This window comes from Vanessa tameamea, chromosome 5, assembly GCF_037043105.1.
Source record: "Vanessa tameamea isolate UH-Manoa-2023 chromosome 5, ilVanTame1 primary haplotype, whole genome shotgun sequence".
NCBI classification, from domain to species: domain Eukaryota; kingdom Metazoa; phylum Arthropoda; class Insecta; order Lepidoptera; family Nymphalidae; genus Vanessa; species Vanessa tameamea.
Window position 1 is genome coordinate 11,375,903 of NC_087313.1, and position 23,100 is coordinate 11,399,002.

Below are 23,100 nucleotides of genomic sequence, written 5' to 3' on the forward strand. Positions count from 1 at the left end.
AGCATAGGAAATAATTGATTCTTAGTAGCAAATCTTGATAATATATTGTATATATATACATAACTAATATAACTAAAACCCCATTGGCAGAGTTTCAAATTGATGTTTGCAATGCCAAATGGTTTTCCGGCTTTAAGCCTCAATAACGCGTTATAAAGTAAACGAGCTTGCTCAAAGAATTTTAAGTAGAAAAAAGTAAAAATGTCACTTCAATTTATTAGAAAGATAAAGTTTACAGAATTTCATTTAACGAAAAAAAACCAGAATTTATTACTTCACTATAACAATAAGATTTAAGTAGTGAAAATTATTATTATTTAATTTAATAAGGTTTTTAATATATCACATATATTTTTCCGTATTGTGTTTAGGTAGATGTAGATAACAGAGTATTTTCTTTCTATTAAATTTATTTATTTTTCACTTTAAGTTTTTAAAGCTGGTAGAGAATTATTTTAACATTAAGTCCAACTTTTGAATATAAAATATAATATGAATTAAATAAGAATTTCAAGTGAATAGTATTCTATATAATAACACATTCAATTCATTTAATATTTTAAATCATAATTAAAATCTCATGTCGTAGAATAACATGAAACGGCTAGCTCTTACCATACGGTTATCAAAAGAGGTTTTAGTTTGATTACGGACAAAGCGAAGGCGTATAAATATTATTCAGGCATGAAGGTTTTATGCATATTTTATGAGCGAGTCGTAAAGCAGTGATATTTATACTGCTGTTATCGGGTGTAAAAATTCAGTAGTTGTGTTAACAAGATAAGCCTCGGGGTATTGTCTCAGCCTCGAGTTAATGCTGTTTGTTCGCCACACTTACGGCTCTATGAGGCGTACGAGTGCCTTGCGCTCGGTTAAAATAATATTTTTTTCATCACAAATGTTGCTTAAATATCAACAAACCATAAAATGGCTTACTAATGGCATGTCCGGTCTCACCTCGGTTTTGATTTATAAATATTATAAAGGTTTATTCGTACAAAAAAAATATGTTTTTATGTTTGTCCTCTGTATTATTATGAAAATTTAGGGGATTATTCGGTGTAGATACGCATATGAAATGATCGTATGTTAGTCCTTCAATTTTCTAAATTTTGTTACCCTTTATCGGGACGGGTGAGTAGTACTAAATAGATATTTGATTACTTTTTAAAGGCTGTGGACTGTGGAGCTTAGGTTTTTTATTTAAAAGTTATCGTTAATCAATTCCATTGGATTAACTTTTCATGTTGATTTGTGTTTATACGATAAGAGAATCAGAGGATAAAAGATCTTAACCAATTTTAATATGGACTTAAGTCCGGGTAGCGATATTTTGTCGTAAACAGGAGAGAAGTTATTTGCTCTGAAGTGGACATCTAATGACTGTTATTATTAGTGTTATCATCTAGATTTTTATTAATTAAATGCTAAAAATAGTGAACCCAAAAAATTTGAGAGAACGTGTATGTGCTAAAGGGTAATGTTAAGGAGGTAGTACGTCTTAGGAATGAAACAATCGCCTCCAGGCCGTTTCAAAAATAAATTATCATTGTTAACACAAATTCCTGACAAAAAAATCCTACTGATGTGCTTTCGCCGCTTCTTTTCAGGTGGAGGTGTTTCTTTCCGAATTATTTCCGAACCGGTAGACGATTAAGACAATCAATAATAAATTGTAATACTAATATGTTGAATAAATATATTTAAATTTGAATTTGAATTTAAAATTTAAAGTAAAGTACAGAAAGTCTGTAATAATATGATAACGCTATCTGCTGTTACAGTTACAAGAACAGGTTTCGAATATTCCTGATACAAACAAGTATCGCAAAAATATAATCAACAGCGATTTTTTTCTTGTCATACGAGTTCCATCACTTACACGAAATCCGTTTTACTTTCTACGTCAAGAGCATTTAACACGCGAGTATTTGATAAACTAAATACATATATTAAAAATAATATTACGAACACGTTGCTATTCTTACCCATGCTTTAAACATACAACCTAATATAGTCTTAAAAGTTTTATACTCAAAACATGTGGTAAACTACACGGCAAATTACAGTTAATACTTCTGAGTGGAAGGTTTGGGGCATATTCGATAACACTGCTCCAATGAGACTTGGTGGATGGACGTCTACAAGTTTTATAATATAAACACAGTAACATATTGAACCCGTGATATTTGGTTAAGATGCACATGTTTGAATTACTGAACCAACTCAATTATTTAAAGATAGGATTATGTTTATTTTTCGATATATTTCATGTGATGTGGGATAGAAAATGCTCAACAACAAGTGCCACTGAGCTAATCGTATGTTGATGTCGTATTTTGAATTAATCTCACGCTCAGTTGTAAGGTACAAACATCGTTGGGAAACTCACTTTGAGGCAGCATGGTGGAACACTTTCCAAGTAATCTTTACCCAGTAGTTATACAGCAGTTACCCATATTTACATAGCTAATCGATACTTATGATATAAAGAGGTAAGATTTGTTTACATTTTGTAGGGGGTAACCTCGGTAACTATAAATTAAATTAATAATAAAATTTTCTTTATTAAACTGCACCCGTGCTAAGCAGGGGGGTGCCTTTTATTAATAGTTTCTTATAATCATTTTAATTATAATTAATATTATAAACCACCAGTAGCTTTTTGTTTTGAAGATATAAAAGTTTTGTCTATAAATGTGTAAATTACCCCCGTGGTTAAGTTAATGCTGTATCTTCTTCTTTCGAATGTAAAATCAATAATGACAGAAAGAGACACTGATTGTGTTTTAATAAAAATCCAATAAAGACGTCGTCATATTGCTATATTACGGTTATTACAAGCACAATGCATAAATAATTGCAAAAGTAATTTAAAACCACCCTAAATTCCATGGTCGTTAGTATATTAAACGTGCCTGTTATTGAGAAAATCCAGATATCGATCGTACATGATAGAAGTTATCCCCGAAATCAAAAAATCTCATATAGTATATAACTGACTGTTGTAACGAAAATTAACATTGAGAAAACGATACATCCTGTCGGTGTTAACTGTCTACGCGTCCACGTGTTTAATCTCAATAATGAATTCTAACAGTATACAATTTTTAAGCTCGTATGATGCACAATTTGTCTTAATACCAGTACTTTATGTGAGCAGTTTTTTTTAAATGATGTTTGAGGAAGTCTATTGTGTATTTTTTTTTATTCTCACGGTAGTTATTGGCAATTTGAATTGTAAACGAATTAGATTCAATTAAAATCTTTTATCTTTGACTTCCTTGAAATGGTTTCATGATTTTTCACGACTTCCGTGGTTAATGGTAATTTTTAACACGATTTTCGGTATTTTTACCTAATACGTATTTTATAATTAAGAGCCTATATTGTTTAAGCACATTTTAAAAAGAATCTTTAATTCTTTTTTACACGTTAGGTAACGTAACCACAGGTGTGGTACTTTCATGGTACTATACCGGAAACCTCAACGTGAGTGCTAGCAACATCTGTGTAATCTTTAAAATGAATCCATATACAAGAAAATCAATATAATATATACAAAAAAAAAAGACTAATACTTAAATATTCCAGTATTACATATAATGAAATTTATACATCAAGATGACATTTTTTAATTACTTCAGTCGAAATAATATATTTGTTCCGTTGGAATAAATATATCGACCAATCTTCAAACAACTGGTGACAATTAATTTTTCGTCACAAGAGTATCGGAATTGCAATTATACGGGCAAAAAAAATCTTGCCACCATTCCACGCGGTCGTGCCTTAAGCGAGCTCTTAAATTTTGATTCAACAAAATATATATTCATAGAATAGCAGCTCATAAATATCATATTGTTATATTATGTATTAGAGGGACATTGTTTAAAGCCCATTTCCTAATCTCGAATACTACCGAAATTGCGTAGGTGTTATCTAAGCCTGTAAAAGGTTGATTGTGATATCAAGTTGAATTTACTATTATTATCATTAGGTGTTATGGATCGGGTAAACAAGTGTGCCAAGTTTATGAACAGAATGTCCCGCATAACGTTCAAACACAAATTTAATTATATGAAAATGGTTCAGCAGTATTGACAGCGTACTAGCAACGCAATTAATGCTAGTGTTTTTTAAAATATAAATAGAAGACCTCTTTTCTATTATCTATATTAAAATCAGCAGTTTTTTTTTTTTGTAATAAATAATTGAAAATATTAAACCAATAAACATAAAACTTATATTAACAGATGCAGAATGTTTTAGTATAAGTGTAATATAATTTTATGAGGTGCGCTTCGCAGTTTAAATCGCTTTTTAATTTAGACTTTTGACGTGACGAGTGTGAATTTCATGTTCTCGTTTTACAAATTGTTAGGTATATATTGATTTCATTGTTTTTTTATTTTAACTCGTATTGTTTGTTATTCAATATAGCTAATATGTTCTTTTTTTAAATCTATGTCGACAATTTTTAATAAAAATATTCATTCGTCAAAATACCTAATCGATAATTTAAATATATGTATTTTATGCATTTTTTTTTTTAATATATAAATACAAGGTAAAGGTAAACCAATCTACCTATGGGAAATCAAAATTATTTACGTTAGTATTATTTTTTATTTCTCATAAACTATATAGTTAGCAGTGCCATGCCAAAGTATGATATAAGCAAAGGTTACCATACCTTGTTATCTTCTAATTGATCGTCGTCAATGTATAAGAGTTGCGCCTTTATGGGATCATTACAAGTACGGACAAACATTAATCAAAAAAGAAAATTACTGTTCTTCTGACTAAGCCCGAAGTTACATAAATATTATATATTACATACAAGTTTATGCATAATGTTGCTGGCCGCTGTTTGAAATAGCAAAAACCAGAACTGTCAAATGGAACAATAACAGGAAAAAAAAGCATTTATTTTTTCTTAAAAATGCATAATCACTGAATTACACGCTGGTCAACAATTCACAAAAACATGCCGAGGATATGGATCCATCCATAAAAAAAAGTTTTACTCTAGGAACGTACAGCTATGTACATGTTGTCAAGTTTTTCAACGAAATACTAAAAACTAACGTATCCTATATCCATCTTAACTTCTTCGCAGAAACTTGACATTGCGCGCACCTTGGCCGTGACGAGCACGAGAGGTAATAGAACAAATTGCTACCTTTATAAATGCGTCACGCGATTGTTTACATGCGAAAATTAACTTGTATTCGACTACGTCTTTACGCATTATAAATAATTTAAGAAGCCGACATCCTTTGTTTATTTAATGCATTCGATGACAGCTATCATAAATAACTCCTTGGGTTTATAAATGATATGTAAACTACTATTAACAAAAAAAGACTTAAATAATATTACACATTTTCATTGATATATATAAAATGTTATAACTAACACTCGATAATTATAGCATTTCGTCTGAAAATAAATTGTGTAAAACATATCAGCAAATAAAACGCGGAAAATTATCACCGGCCGTGACAATGGCGTCGCGGGCGAGTGCTAAACAACAAAATTAATATTACATCTTGCCAATTGGAACTGCTTATACATATAATTATATAGCGTAGGTGACTTATTCTATATTCAAAATTATTACTTGTTTTAATTAACATATATGCATGGAATATTTAATCTGTTGAAATATAATACATTTGTTAAAGTACCCGCATGAAGCATTATATTTTTAAGAATAATTAATATATTAGATACCCGTTTAAAGTTGTTCAATGCGAGAACCACTTAAATGTATTATTCAACGTTATCAACGTAATAATATCACACCACATAATGAAAACTACATTACGGGAAAAATAATTGTTTTGTATTGTCTAAATATTATACAATCTCTACATCAGGTCTCGAGAGAAAGTCTCGTAAACATTTTATTAAAATTGTCATGACAATAAGTATATATACAATAAACGTAGCCGAAACCTTCACGGTTAGAGATGAATGTATAAAACGTCATTATACGAATGTAGCCTTGAATCGTGCGTCTTTGTACGGTCACAAGAGACAAGCACAAACGATTAATTGACGAATTAACCCTTACGACAATCACTACATCATCCATAGTCTATTTGAACCAAGAAAGGACAAAAGCCAAATAAACAACATTTGACAGCGAATTGACGCAATATCATTGGTCGAGAACTTGATAATTCTATGAAAAATGGCATTTTGAACGTCGATGAAAATTATATCGGAACTTTGGAATTAAAATCGAAGCTGATATAAGTATTGCAGTGAATGTAGTTGCGTTATAAATAAATATATATGAATCATAAACTCTTAGTAGTGCACAATATAGCTGAGCTATTAGCAAATCGCATGAAATACATAAACGTAAGGTTTGTTTATCTTTATTCCTACTAAGATTCGAATAGGCTATATGTACGTTTATAGTCATTTCTGTGCTTTTATAAAATATCAAATAAGACATATCGTTATGTTTTTATAATGCATAGAAGTAATTGCAAATGTAATCCTTAATTTATTTTTAATTTAAATATAAGAAAGACTTTCGTAGAAAAAAGATTTTCGCATTATTGCTATAAATATGGACATTGCCATACGATATAGTTTCATTTAAAGTTCATAATATTTGTGTAAATGTTAGTTACTAAATGTCCAACTGCTGGGCCAAGACCTGTTGTCCTCTGGAGGTAAACCTTTAGAATTCATTTTGTTACATTACTAAAGACTCTTTATGTCTCTATCGACCCGTTTATAATTTATACATATCTTATGACTAAGTTACCGTAAAAATGTTTAAACAAAGTACTGTTTTTGGTAATATTGTAATGTACATAACATTTTTTTCCCTTGTATAAACAATTATATTTAACATGACTACTCTATACAATTTTAATTTTCAACTATTTAGTAAATAGAAAATAAACTGTTGTTTCTGTCACCGTTTTGTGCACACTTCGAAATTAAATATATCTATTTCACATAAACTTGGCTTTCGACTGTTTGACTTTGAACAAAAGTTCTTAAAAAAAAAAAGGTTTAAGGACAATATCTATAAATCGCTAAATACAAATTATTTTCCCGCGAATGCTTATCTCTTAGGTCTTTTATTTTAATATGCAAATTGCCCCTCAATGCATGACATTAGTGAGAAATGCCACAAAATGCGTGAAAACTTGTACATTACTTTAAAACGTAATAATATAAAATATACTCCCCAAATTTTACTAGATCTGAACTATGTAAAAAAAAGAGAATGACATAGGCCATAATTAGTGTTTTAAATTTATTATAATTGTGATAAATCTATTAGAAGTAGCTTCGGAGCTAGCATAGTTTCGGCGAAAAATATTTTTGTGTACCTCCTGTAAACTATTACTTAGATACCAGTCCATTACCCCTACTAAATTAAATACACATATCTGTGACTTATCTCCAACAAAATTCAATTTTAATTGGGCGATTTCCTATGGAAGCTATCTTGAAAGATACATTAATAAGCTAGGAAGTGTAACATTTAGAATCTCCTAAGATCTTTAACGAGAATTTATATTAATTAATTATTATTAATAACAATAAAGGATAAGATTTATTTATTGTATTTTTCCTCGGTAGGTGTGTATAGTTTAGTAATTTAATGAGCGCGTTAATTATTTACTAGATATAATTAATATTTAATGCTGTAATTTTACATTTAAATAACTATAAATACACATCAGTGTCGAGTGTCAACGCACAGCGCCGCGCCGCATCCAACAATTTATTTCGAATAAAAATTAAATTAGTTTCTTAGGCTTGTAATAACAATGAAGGCTAATTCATAAAGCTATTTTTATATAACGCTAGTAATTTAGTACACAATACAACATCAAATTACAGAGTCGGTGGTCATTTGCATGTGATTACTATTCTTCGCTGGATGTTATCAAACAATGGAACATCGGAACATCTCCCGTGAAAAATAAAACAATGACTTATTCCGGTTGGTAATGATCTTTAGATGGAATGAGTTTTAATATTCTGATAAAGAAAATATTTTCTAGATAATATTTTCATCTAGTATTGGTTCATGTGTGTGTGTGTATGTGTGAGTCGATTATGTAACGTATACACTACGTAATATACCTATTTTGTAAGTTAACAAATCAAGTCAAAATAGGGCCCGTTAAGTACATCCCACATAATATGACCAAGCCAAGTTAAACTATGAAACGACTTCAAAGGAAATGCTGCTAAGGATCTGACTAATATTAATCATTTAACAAAACGGCTCAGGCGTTTATGTTGTAAATGGTAATGTAAGTAAGTGTATACTGCTACTATAGTATAGTACTATCTAAATCATTTTATCAAGTAAACCTTTGGCTATTAGGTCATCTTATATGTGGTTCATATTATCTTGGTGTGCGTGACAGCTACGCTTGACACTCGCCCAACGTCACACTGTTCTACTAGTATGCGTGTACTTAGTGGCCAACAGTTGTCCATTATTTTTTTCGACGCGTTCTCATCTTGGAATCTATCAAGACATACAAATAATCAAAGACATGTACCGAAAACATCGCGAAAAATCTACAAGTATCAAATTCACACGTCTCCCACATTGCAGCGGCGTGGTGGAATAGGCTCTATTCTATCTCTATAAGCTTTATATATTATAAGCGATCTCTATAAGCTTTATCCTCAAGAGAGACAGAATGCAACCAAAACACAAATGAATCTGTATGTCCCATTTTCTCCCTACATATCATGTTTGTTTTTTGGTTTGTTAACGAACAATAATATAACATAAATTCATATAAACAAGGAAAAGGTTAGTGTGTCCGATTCCGAGTACATTTTATAAAAGCCATTTGACACACGAGATTTAAATAGGACGAGTCCTACAAAGTCATAGCAAGTTCCAAATAGAAGGTACTTCTGAGAAGACGATTGACGTCTACCCACGTGAATTAAAAACTTTTGAAAAGCAATAGATTTTGACCGAATATATTATTATGTGAGGCATAAGGTTTAAATTGCAACAAAATATATTTCAATATTAAGGTATTTCTTAATGATTTAAACTCGAGATAAAACGAAACGAACTTGGCACGGTTTGTGGCTGTCCATTAAATATATATATGTGAGTCACAGGAAAAGCCACACAGAATGGAAAGTTTAACTAATATTATAGAAATAATGAGTAGAGAATAATAAAATTCCTTTTTACGAGGAACTATGATTACGCATCGCTATGAATACTGTACGATATAATTAAAGTAGACAAAATTAATAAAAGAAGTTAAGGACGTCATTTAATAATTTAGAAATCTCAGTCTCAATAAAAGAGCCCAATCACATCAATCATACACACACAAACGTACATATTTTAATATATATATATTTTCATAAATAATAATTTTGTTAAATATATGTATTTTTTTTAAATTACGTATCGGTGTGTATTCCTTTGACATATTTGTATAAGTATTCAATTAAAACGATTATTGTAAGTCCTTGTAAACGTCAAACCGAAGAAACAAACGTCAAGATAAAACCGTATCAAGGAACCGTTAATATAACATTCACGTTTAATGTAATACGCTATTATCTCGAAGTCAATAAATAGAAACGCGTAAAAGGATCGCTCAAATAGCATCTGAATGGGATGCGAGTCAGACACCCACGTGAGGGCATTGCCACAGTTTTTGCACTATATAAGTAATGGTGGGTATGACTTGCGATTGCTTTACAAACGCCAGCCTATCCGTTGACGACCATTTTAATAAATTGCGGTTCTTGAGGTCATTGGCATTATCGAAACTTATGCAACGAATTTAAGCATTTGAACTAATATTAAGTCTATCATTTCGTACAATTATTTGTTTGCTTTTTAATAAATATACTTAATATTTGTACATTATACCGATAGATATATTTTGTTCTTACTTTAATTTTATTTATAGTATATGAAAAGAAAAATATAAAATGCAGTTGGAAGATGAATTATGATGAATATATGAGTATATAAGAACTCTTTCTTCATTATGCATAACGTTTAATAATTATATATTTTTTATACATGTAATATAAAACTGCCATCCGCTATATAATCTGAAGTCATTGTGCAATTTGCACAGATAGGATTTGCCACTTGACACAGAGGATGTTGATAAAATAAATACACACAAGTAGGTCACAATTGGTCAGAATTGTTTTCAACTCGCGTGGGTAACTGTTCTGTCCAGCGCTTCCTCTATTTCGAGAGACATGATCTAACTGGACAATTTGACTGATTGTGGTTGACTAAAATAGCCGGTTATTTTCATAACAAGTCTAAAACTGAGCTGAATTATATCAATTTAGTTAAACGATCGTCTGAAAGCCATTGAACATACTCAATGATACTCAGATATATAAATTATAAAGCCTCGTAAAGGGTTATTGAGCATGTACACTTTTATCCGTTGGCAATCTGTGCCGTAACATCTATTCACGACCATATTTGCGTAAACATTGAGTGACCATTTTCGAAAGGCTAATCAAATTGTCGATCGCCCATTACTAATCAAAATTTAATTATTCGATTATAAGAAGTTTAATTAAAGTTATACAATATGTTTATTTTTCATTTTTAGCCCATCATTGTGACGTAACAATAATAATTAACCGACCATATATTTGACAACACTTTAAATTATAGTCAAACATTAATCATGCAATGCAATTCGTACATTTTTATATTGAATAGTTTTTTGAAAACTGTCGTATATTATTTCGACTATTCGAGATAAGCTGAACACATGTACAAACCTTATCAATGTTGATTCTGTTAAAACATCTGGTTTTTACACATAATTCTTTTAATTTTCCGGGTCATTACATATTCTATACACGTGCGTGCTCCACAAATTACATTTTAAAATTTAATCTCTTATTACTTTTGCTGAAAATAATGTCGGCAACGATTGTTTTTTTTTATATATAAATTATAATAACATCTTTTTTATGATACTGATAATAATTTGAGAACATTTCAAAATAAATTCACTTTTCACTTCAAATTTCACTTGTTTTTTTTTAGTTCTAGTTACTCAATTTTGTTAATAAATATATAAATAATTATAGCTTAGAATGACATATCTAAGTCACTATTTCATATATGGCTAACATAATAAGGCATCTTGAAGTCCCGGATTCAATTCCCGGGACGAAACAATAAATAGTTTATTCGCCAAAGAAATTCTAAGTAGCAGTTTCGAGTTTGGAAATTGACATCGTTGATCGTTACATTTCCGTGACTCGAAAATTTCGTACCTCGAAAGTCAAAAGTTCTACTGTCTCTTCGGACTATGAACTCGAAGATTTAAGCGTGTACTTGTGTTTGCACATACATTTTTAAACTATACAATGTCTTGTGGAGTTGGTAACTTTTAAAAATGGTCACAATGTTATTTAAAATATTCTATATTTATTTGTGATGACGTGCAACTGAGTTATATAGTGGTAAGTGGTCACCATTGCCAATACGTTTCCTAACAGCCTTGGTAACTAATGTATTATGACTCTTGTAACGTACAAGAGAAAAATAGGTGGTATTTAGCCCTTACACCCTTGCAAAAAGCTCTCCGGGTGTATAATTGACTTTATAATACTAAATATATAGTGGCATGTTAGCTTTGTTTAATAAACCTTGTATACTTATACAAATATTGTGATTTAAAAGTATTTGTAACGGCCTACTTGAATATCTTTTAATTGATTGATTAGATGAATTATTAAGCTCTACGGACAAGATATATCTATTATATACAAAGATATCTATTTTTTTTATAACATTTTACTGTTAAAACGTTATTACCCTGCACAATGACACTGGTACGGCGCTGGTGCGGCAGTGGCGCGGCTGTGGAGCGATTTATTATTTTAAGCGGAGAAAAGTTTAAGGCTTACGTGACATTAATGTTACTTTCATGAAGATTTACAAGTTTTAAGCGTGACAGACCGTGATGTCTGAGAATTAATTAATCATAAAGCTAATTAGGCAGTTGTATAAAGATAAAAGTTCATTCGACCACATAAATCATTTTAAAAATTAATACCACGCGTCTTAATTAACGCATTCTTAAATAAAGTATCATAAACTTTAATAATGAGACGTAACTAACTAATGGTATTTATTTTAAGACCTGGATGTTTATGTGAAATTGTTCATTTGAGTTAACCTACATTGGTTTTATATTTTTTTTGGTAATCATTATCGAAGAACTTTTATATTTATATATGTGAACCTACATTATATATAGAATTTCCTCTTCTTCTCAAATAAATATTTAGCAGTAATAGAAATAATTTTGCAAAGTAGCTATCTATCACAACATTTTTAGTTACGTTGAAATATTAAGAGGACAGTCCTTGCGGAACGCCTAAATAGCGCTTACTGTTTTCGAAATATCTTAAAACTGGAGCATTGATTATGGATGAAAAAAAACATTCAGTATCTTAATAGATAGATCTCAAGTTTCACCGCATGATATTTATAAAATTTGTATAAATAACTCAGTAAATTCATCGTCAACATCACTCCAAACACTGAAATCGACCTTTTCTATTAACGTTTTTTAAGCTATTTAGCTGCTAGTTTATACATGTATTTTTGGTTAAATGGGGACACAAAAGTGTAAATAATAAGTTCACCGTGTTAAATTTCTATTATATCACATAATATTATAGTAATTTTTATTTAAATATTGCTTACTTTTTGGCATTCGTCGTCCATACTTTTTAGTATGGAGAAAATCATTTGACGGTTTTGACTTATTATTCGACATCGCTGTCAATAAATTTTCAGTCCCTCCCCAGATCTCAAGGTGGGAGCACGTCAGTTTTTATTTCGAGCCGAGTCTTATAATTTCGCGAATCGTCTACGCACACATAGACAAGTTAGCATAAGGGTGGGGCGCGAGTGTCGTGGGATGCAATTGTTAATTTTTACTTTTCAAGATTTATCGACTATTAGTCAAGTCACATATTATTAAGTTAGTTCTTTGATAAATAAATATTTTTGTAATAATTAATAAAAATTTAACGATTTTAATTACCCTATATGAATCTACCCCATGGCGTATGAATTTACCGCATTTACTGTACGAACGTACCCCTACCATACCAATACGTGGGGTACATTCGTACAATTATTTTCTGTAGAAAAAAGCCTATAACCCTTTAACCTTTTGTCATAAGAATTTTGGACTTTTTTGTAACAAACTATAATATATTTGTTACACTTAAGCACATAAACTAGGTAAATACGACAATTAATCACATCTTAAAAAAATAAAATCTGAAAAGTGTACGAAGGGTAACTATTTTCCCCTAATGTCGAATTAAAAGTACAAAATTATAAGGATGAACATAGTGAATACCCGAATGAACCTGAATGTAATGTAATTTTTGCACTATCCTGCTTATTTTTTTCTCTTAATACGAAATTTAAAACAAACGCCAACTCATACCCAAACTCATGTCGTTTAGTTCGTCTGCTTAATTCCTAATTATTTAAATGCTTAATTAAAATAGTGCATAGTGCTAAGCAAAAACGGTTGATATACATTCCATTTTGTACTGATGCTATACTTAGTTAGTACCTTTCATGACCAGATACCGTCAGCGGGCCGCCCCCCTGATTTTTGTGTAATATAAAATAATTTTAATTGACTTGTTTAACCAAGAAGATTTATGTCTTTAGTTAATTAAAAAAAAACTGATTAATATTTACCTCCATTATTTTTATTTATAAAATTTAAGTAAGTGATTATTTAATGTGTCTTAACGCCCTAATTCGTTATACCTACCAACCTTAAAATATCCAGAAAATAATAATTTAGTTAGAGGAGAGCAGTAGAATCAATAAAAATCATAATGTATATGAGGCATCTTAATGCACTCTGACCGCACCCTATGCTAACAAATAATTTATAATTGTGTTTGCGAGTGACATCCTTATAGCTAATACATTACTCATAAATAAATATATTTTTATAAATCCTACGTTATGAACGCGCAATGAAAATTTAATTTCTTCGTTGCAACGAAAACAAGCAACTAATTGTCTAGGGGGTGCGTACGATACACTGCACAATGCAAGTGTATTATTGGAAAGTACCTATGTGTGTGTTCTAAAATAAATTCCCACGCTGACAAACTATGCTCTTAAGTTCTAAAAGTATTCAAAAATGGAATGTCAAATGCTAAAATAATTCAACAATTCTAAAATGACGATATCTGTGAAAAGTGATGACCATCTCTTTTGCCTTATTTTTGTCGATAGCAAATAAATTATATGCAAATATATTAGAATAAAATACGCTTTGTTCTAAATTCCCAAGTGAAATCAACATCCTTTATTCCTAATTCCCTTTTCGCAGTACGAGACCTTGGCATTGGCTCGGCCACTGATCATACTAACTGATGGGACGTGCAGAAGATTTTACGATAACGCTTTTAACGTGTGCGATCTTAAGAACAATTTACAAGTTTACAATTTACAAAATACACTTTAAGACTTGCGTGTAGCATACGTTTGGCATAAACGGTTTTCTATGTAAAATTAGAAAGTAGTACTAACAGTCCTATTCTATTAAAACTGACTTTGTATCTCTCTTGTAAAATGTTGAAAATCTTGTCACGTTGATACGATATTTCGACGCGTATATATACTTACTTTAAATTATATAATTTTTGTTATATTATTTTTTTTTTGATATTTTGCAAACATAAATTATTATTATTATAATCAAAGTTACCTATCACATCGTACATCACGATCGTGTTCTGCGGTAAGTTCAATTTTATTGGTACAGAATAACTCTTCAGTGAAAATCGTTTTTAAATTATACATAATGTAATGAAGATTCAAGGCAACAAGAAATTCAAGTCGAGATGTCTTGATCAAGTAAAAATATAATCTCCCGAGACCAATGGATTAAAATATTTGTGAATTCATGGTTCCTAAGATTTTGCCGAGCTATTAAAAACGAGTAAACGGCTAATAAATAAATAATTAACAAGATATTTTGATTGATGTATACGTCAATTTGTAGTGAAGCAGCATGATAAACAAAACTTTATTAAATCTTAACTACACAAAAGATAATATTAATTTAATGACAAACAATCATTAATAATCTGTGTGATTAAACTACGTTATACTACAATAACTTAATCGATGAACAATAGTTGAACTACACTACACTTACTGCAATTAACGCCACCGTGATTATTTACAACATTTTACGTTTAATATTTCCTACTCAAATACATATAATGGAATTTAAATAAACAAAAGGATTTTTTTTTATGATATTGGAAGGCGGACTAGCAAATGGGCCACCTGATAGTAAGTGGTCACCACCGTCCATAGACAATGGCGTTGTAAGAAATATTAACCATTCCTTACGTCACCAATGCACCACCAACCTTGGGAACTAAGATGTTACGTCCCTTGTGCCTATTACACTAGCTCACTCACCCTTCAAACCGTAACACAACTATACTGAGTACTGCTGTTTGGCGGTAGAATATCTGATTATACCTACCCAGACGGGCTTGCACAAAGCCCTACCACAACAAGTAATTGATTAAAAAAAAATAAGCTATAGTTTTATCTACAAAGCTTTATAAAAATTGATCCATAAAATTCATATAAACGCATATATATTAAGTAAAAACAATCATCTATTTAAAAAAAAAATCCTTTTTGTATCATTGCCCTCAATGCGTTTCCAAACCATTAATCCTTTTCTATTTCTATTCTAACATTGGTGAATTATTCTGCGTTCGTCCAGAAACATGCTTGGCTTTAAAAAAAACTAGAAATTTTCTTTGTTGTATATATCTAGTTGTTATATAAGATTCATATTTGATACGGCGACATAAGGTCAGATGTCTTATTGCATATTAGATAATAATCTGGTTTTCCACGTGTATGGCTTGATTATTTCCTTCCAAGGAATTGTAATTTTATGTACTAACTATTAAATAGACTATAATCATGATAAATTAGTGTATTACGTACATAAAAACGGGAATAGATAATTTCTGAGCCATTAAATTATATCAATGTGTAATTTCTGTTAGTTTTATTAAGGAGACTTTTTGAAAATATTGTAAATTAAGGTTAAATCATCTAAATGTTCACTATATCCAAGAAGATATTTATTAGTCACTGAACTATAATCACGCAATTTTCTACCTTCACATATATAGATATAAATACACTTGTATAATCCAAATTATGTTTTTCGGATTACGAAACTGCAATAGTTAGTCCTGAAAAGCCTTATGCTTGTACATACTTCCTTTTAATATTACATCAATTCTTAAACAGTAAAAGAAAATATTTATTATTATTTTATTGACATAAAACGATTCATTTTTTATATTCTAAATCCGTAGTCAATAAAATAAAGTCAATGTTCTATACACGTACATGCTTATTATTTATTCGTAGCGTACATGCATAAATGATTAAACACGTCATACATTATTGTAATTTGATGTAAATTCGACTATTTGCAAATCTTATGAAGACGTACAATTGATTGAATGTTGTGAAAATGTATTTAAGATTTATAGTTTGAAGCTTTTAGATGCGGATTTGGAATGATAAACTATATTAATGCATGTGCAATGTATACGTTAAATAGTATAACGTCTTTCGTTGATAAATCTTCGTTTAGTAAATAATTTATGATTATATGGTATCACGTTATTTGTCTGTACAATAAATGTTCTAACGAACGCTATAACGTTTATAGGAAAACAAAAGAATAATTATAATTATCAACGACTGTAATTATCAAATTAATTGATTATTTATGATGATGATGAGATATACATTTTTTATAAGTATTATTAAATATTGTTGATTATTTTTAGATTATTACTAATATGAAGTGTGTATGCGACTATTATATCAATGTTTTTTTTTTTAATAATAGTTTATTTATACAATAGGGGCCAACTATGTCCGCTAAAATTAAAATCTCTGTGGGGTATTAACAAGAGAAGATATCATAAACAAAAAAAATATAACGTCCTCATGGGAATTTTCATATGCATTAACTACTATTTTATTCCTAAAGACCGCCTGGTCTTTAGGAATATAATCGTGACAATTTCTTCGTTAGTTTAGGTTTTCAGGTTGTATCTCGTACAGGACTGGATAATCCATTAGACAGTTTAATGGCTATCATAATTATAAATAACATTATTGTGTTGGAAAATATATTTTTGGGGAATTTAGGAAAGCTGCCCAAGATGCATTGTCGAGAGGGCCGAGATAGTTAATCTGGCCCTAATCTCCTACACATATTATACAGATATCATACTATACCTCCATTGTTAAAGTTCCATCCGCTAATCTTAAACAAAACACAATTACCTACATTTATTGACTGTACCATACTTGCTACCCACTTAACATAACAAGAATAAAAAACATTGACGAGCCGCGGTAAGACGAAAACATGAAATCACAACCAGATACTTTAATAAATAAATAATATATCGATAAAAAAATATATATACAATAAAACCTCTTTTGTAATTGAACAAATTATTTGAAAAATGAAATTAATTATATTTTTAAATATGCATGCCACACTAATGAGTGCATTCTATGACATCATTTCATATGAACATAGTTTTGTAACATCACAATGAAATGCTGATCAATGATGAAAATATAAACAAAAATGTACAGTGCTTTATGAGACATGATTACTAGTTTTGCTTGCTGACCCAATGTGATAATTCTTATAATAAAGTGCGTATGTTCCTGTGGTATAACATGCTATGCAAGCTTAACCCGTTTTTGTATATACATAAACGTCACATCCCCGTGCCCATGCAGGCTTACCGAGAGGTAGGCGTGCAGCCTTTGTAGCTTGCGCCTCGGGTTCAGGCGCGGGATTTGCATTGCCGCTTTCTAGATCTGTAACCATATTTACTGCTGAAACTATTCATACACAATATGAAAATATATAACACTTTTTAAGAGGTTGACCTTAAATTCCATTAAGTTAATATTAACTTTTTCATCATACTAAAATTACATCACAAAGTTGAAGAGGTTTTTTTTAATGTTTAAACGCGCTTATTTTAGGATTTTTCAGTGTGATTTGAATATTTCGCATTGCGTTGAACACTCCGTTTATTGAGAGATATTTTACGATATCATTTCATTTAACTTCATGCTAGGACTCTAACGAGTGGAACAGGATATTATAAACGTCAAGCAATACGACAAACTGCATGAAACAGGCACACATATAATATCCATATTGAACGCAGATAAAACTTTGAATAATTTTAGTAGAAGATTAAATTTTTAGATACCATAGATTCGAAATGTAAATTCCACCGGCTATAACATTAGTAGTTACTCTCTTTCTAAAATTAAATGAATTGACTATATATATACAATTAAATTTATATGCCTTGTATGGAAATCGACGAATACAAATTCCGCATTTTTTTATAATATCTAACTAAATGAAAACTCTCATGGTACATTCATTGTTCCGTTGTACAGTATGTTCTACTAAACTTTTATCAATTTACAATAGTTAAGTTACACAATCGACTAAGTGTTGCCATTAGTTTGATTAACTCCCAACCTTAAGGAAATATTTATTATTTCCTGCAGCTATGCGGTGAATTATGATAACGGCTTCGATGAACGTTTTTAATTAGAGCTTGTTTACAAAATGAAAAACAAATTACAGGATAAATTAATAACCGCATAATATAATGTGAATGCAATGCAAATACATTACGAATGAAATTATTGAATGTGAAACAAATTGTCATTATAATTCAGATAAACCTTTCAATATTTAACTTGTTATCTATATTAATACAATAAATAGGTACAATTTGTATGTTGGGGGTAATGTCCGGAACTAGTGATCCAATACTATATTGTTTTCATTCGTAGATACATTAATCCACATATATTATTCCTGAGTGTCCATTTTCTTTATTGAGAAATTTCACCCGTATGAAGCCGGGACGGGTTACTAGTATGTTAATTCGGTGCTTGGAGTAACCTCTAATCTTTGGAACTACATAGATTGCTCTGGCATACGTATCAAAGCGTTGAAGTAAAGCGTAGTCAATTATTCCATGGAAGCAAAGCTACGCGATCTACCGAGGACACTACATGACTACAATGCTTTTTTATTAAACAAATGCGTATTAAATTATGTGACTGTATCGTTATATTGTGTAACCACATATTCCTTACTTCTAGAACATTTAAATAAAAAACAATAAGTGACCAATTGAGTTTCAGTTTCACAGGGTCACGGTGACTACGGAGAACGTTATTCAGCCAAAATATATTAATATACATTAAATTCTTATTAATGTTTCATATATTTTTAGCCAACTATGATCAAAATTTTCTGTACAAATTACGTGACTTGAAAAATTAATTATTACTTTTTGTTTTAATACAATAATTAATACAATTATTTTTAAAATACATATTATTTGTGTAACAATATTATTTTAATTTCAACAATAAAAGCAAACAAAAAAACAGAATTATAAAGGTGTTAGGTGTTTAATTTAATGTACCATTATCTCAATAACTACCAGACTAATTTAAAAAATAAATGAAAAATTAATTTAAAGATTATATTTTTAGGTAATTAAGTACAAAACATTTTATCTTTTAGAACCTATGCCGTTTCCTTATTTTTAACAACGGTTTTTATTGTAAAAGTAATTGTATATTTTTAAATAAACTCAAATAAAACGAACAAAAAAAAACGTTTATATAAAAACATATTTTTACGTCGAAGCTTATCCGGTTGATGCGTAGTTTGGACAAATCACCCGGATTTGATCGGAATACAGATGAGCCTATTTACGTATTGCTCGTATCATACATTATTTACTATTGCACTTAATACATTTACATTTTAATTGTGTGCTTGTGTAAATTTCGCATGTTGTTTTAATGATTCTAGTAAACACGATTTCAATATATAGTTTCATTCGCGTCATTCAAGATCTCTTGTACCAACTGATTCCGTGACTGCGTTCGAAATTCGAATCAATTTTTTGAGTCGAATATATTTAACTATTCCGATATTCTATAATTTGTCGTACATATAATGTTCGTATATCTACGGATCTGGATAATTTATTACAGATCCATCAAAAGCTTAATTTATCTATTATTGCTTACAATATAGGTGTTATCAAAACCGATTCTTATTACGTGGTCACGGTTCGTTAGCATGTAATAGCATTAAAACGACTGTGGAATGTTAAATCACAGCCAAATAGCTGGGCAACGCTCTCCTCCGATTTATATAAGGCAGGATTTACACGTATGATTGTTATAAAAAAAATATGTTGTCAGTACTATTTTTTTTTAAATTTATTGTAAAATATTGTGTATGACATTTCTGTTGTTCTTTTAAATAACAACATGAGACTAGTATATTAATATTATAAATGCGAAAGTAAGTCTGTCTGTTACCTCTTCACGCTTAAGTTGCTGAATCGATTTAAATGAAATTTGATATGAAGATATTTTTAATGCCTGGGAAGTACATGGGCTACTTTTTTTCAAATCACCAGTCACGAATAAAAAGGAGGGGTTTATATGATGTAGAAAAGTTTGAAAAATTTCGTGAGGGTCTATTCAGCTAGTATTAAATGTAAAGGAAGAATTGGCTTTGCAATCGTAGATTTCATAATAAAAAAAACAATAACGTCAATTAATTTAAATTCAGAATAAACCACTACAATAATACAGACGTTTCACAATCACTAGCTTGATAGAAGACATTAAATAAGAGTTACATTGAATCGAATTCAAGTTCCTTATTGAATATGAAAAAATACATTAACAATAACTAATATTCCGATAAGTTATTTCAAAGCATATAAATATACTAAAATAATAACATTTAACAACGCAATACGTTTTACAGCGTTTACAATGTACATTTAGCATTATGCCAATGTACGAATATCATTCGGCCGCAATTTAAATGTAAATTGTATTTTTAGACAATTAAAGTTCATACGCAGTTTTTATAATGATTACCCATTTTTTAGTTTATTAATGTTATCATACTGAATGTTTACATGAAAACTTTTATTATAATGGAGTCTTATGTTATATATATCGCAATACAACTACAATTGATACACGACATTTGACGCTTATGTAAGTTGGTTCTTCGAATCGTATCTATTTAAGATGAACGTACTTACAATTTTTAATTCATACTTTGTTATAGAGTGTTAAATATATTCCCATCCTCATCCCTTCTCCGCTGTTACTTTAGTTCCTAATATACGTAACGTACTATATATAATATTGTGTTATATTTTTAAAATAGTGTTATTTTTAATACGGACGGTTTTTTTATTAAATAATTGTATGTCAGCTTGAAACAATGTTACAGTAACCATGTATGTACCTACTTATATTATTTTAAAAATTATAATTAATTTAAAGTTAATTATTTTTTATTGTTTATTATTATAAAAAGGAAAAGGTATTTTTCCTTTTTATTATAAAATATGTGAAACTTTTTTGTGCTCAGACTGTTAAAAAAAATTGAGTTCTCAGTAAAAGAATGAGATTCGTATTGGAATAAAAACTCTTTAATCATAAACTACATGAAATTTGGCACTTTTGCCTATTTTTCATGTTGAAGGTTATACAAGGTTATACTGGAGCGCGCCGCAACTCATTAATAGTCTATTACAACCACAAGTGGACAGAATCCGCAAATAAAAAATGTCGATAAAATAATCGACGCGAAAATTCATTGTTTTGCTTTGCAATTAGCTTGAATATTCATTATGGATTTGCAAAAATAAAATGTTCTGAACGTCAACGAAACTGTTATCGGGACTTCGGAAGTAAAATTAAAGAGGACATTAATAGGTAGATAATTGGAATAGTGTTGTATTATAAATAAAGATATATCAGTCAATAGCTGTTAGTAGTGCACAATATAGCTGAGGTATTAGCTAATCGCAGGGTATACTTAAATCTAAGGTTTGTTTAACTTTATACCTTCCAAATTGGAATACTTTTACTATGCATCTTGAACATTAAGAATATTTAAGCGATTTGTATTACAAATATATCATAACGAAACATCATACTTACAAATATATATAAAGGCGTAGCTAGTACATTACGAAGGCACGATTTGTTTATTAACAAATCGTGTCTTCGTGTAATATGAATAGTATCAAAACTTATATCATACCTCACTGAATCGTAATTCCGATTATTATAATTGCAAAAATTTTTGACAACATTCTTAAATATTATCTGTTAAAAATATAATACCGGTAAATGAAATTATAATCGATAATTATTTATTATTAAAATTGACATACATGAGATAAAAATCGTAACACACGATACTACATGATAAAGAATTTTCTGGGATTAAGATAAAACATAAAGTATTCAAGTTATTATTAGAAAGACAAGAATAATACGATAATTCACATCAAATCGATATAAAAATGAAATAATCTTAGGACATTTAAAAAAGTATGAAATGTATACACAGATTTTGTAAAAACGGCATTTTTTATAGCATCGTTAGGCGATTTGGATCACTTGCCATCGACATTGGTGACGTGAGAAATTTTAATTTACCTTATTATCCTAATGCACAAGCAACCTTATGAACTGAGATGTTATGGCCTGTGTGCAGTTACAATGTTTCTCTATCGCTATTTGGCGGTAGAAGTTAGAATATGCAATGAATGATATGGGTAGTATATGCATTAAATTTAGAACTGCGATCATTAAAAACGGAGACGAGAAAAGTATAATATTATTGAATTTTATTAGATATTTTTTATTATATTTATTAATCATTTCAGTATTTTTTCATATTACAATAACGATCGTCTTTAGAAAACATTATCAAAAGTGTCATTTTGTATATTGTATTTGGAATCGAAACTGCGACCATAATTGTACCTTATTTACGAGTCGTTTTGACAGAGAATAACATGACTAAACGAAAAAGCGCGGGTACTAATAATAAT

General features: G+C 29.7%; 1 protein-coding gene across 2 annotated transcripts in view; it reads right to left on the reverse strand.

Moving 5' to 3' along the window:
* Nucleotides 1–23,100, reverse strand: part of LOC113392258 (aquaporin AQPAe.a-like) — a 69,741-nt gene that overhangs the window by 43,903 nt on the left and 2,738 nt on the right. Inside the window, exon 2 of one of the 2 annotated variants that reach the window (XM_026628587.2) lies at nucleotides 17,909–17,983. The exons of the other annotated variant lie outside the window; for it this stretch is intronic. Within the exon in view, the coding sequence (XP_026484372.2) occupies nucleotides 17,909–17,983 (75 nt within the window). The remainder of the gene's footprint in view (nucleotides 1–17,908; nucleotides 17,984–23,100) is intronic. 2 annotated transcript variants of the gene reach the window in all.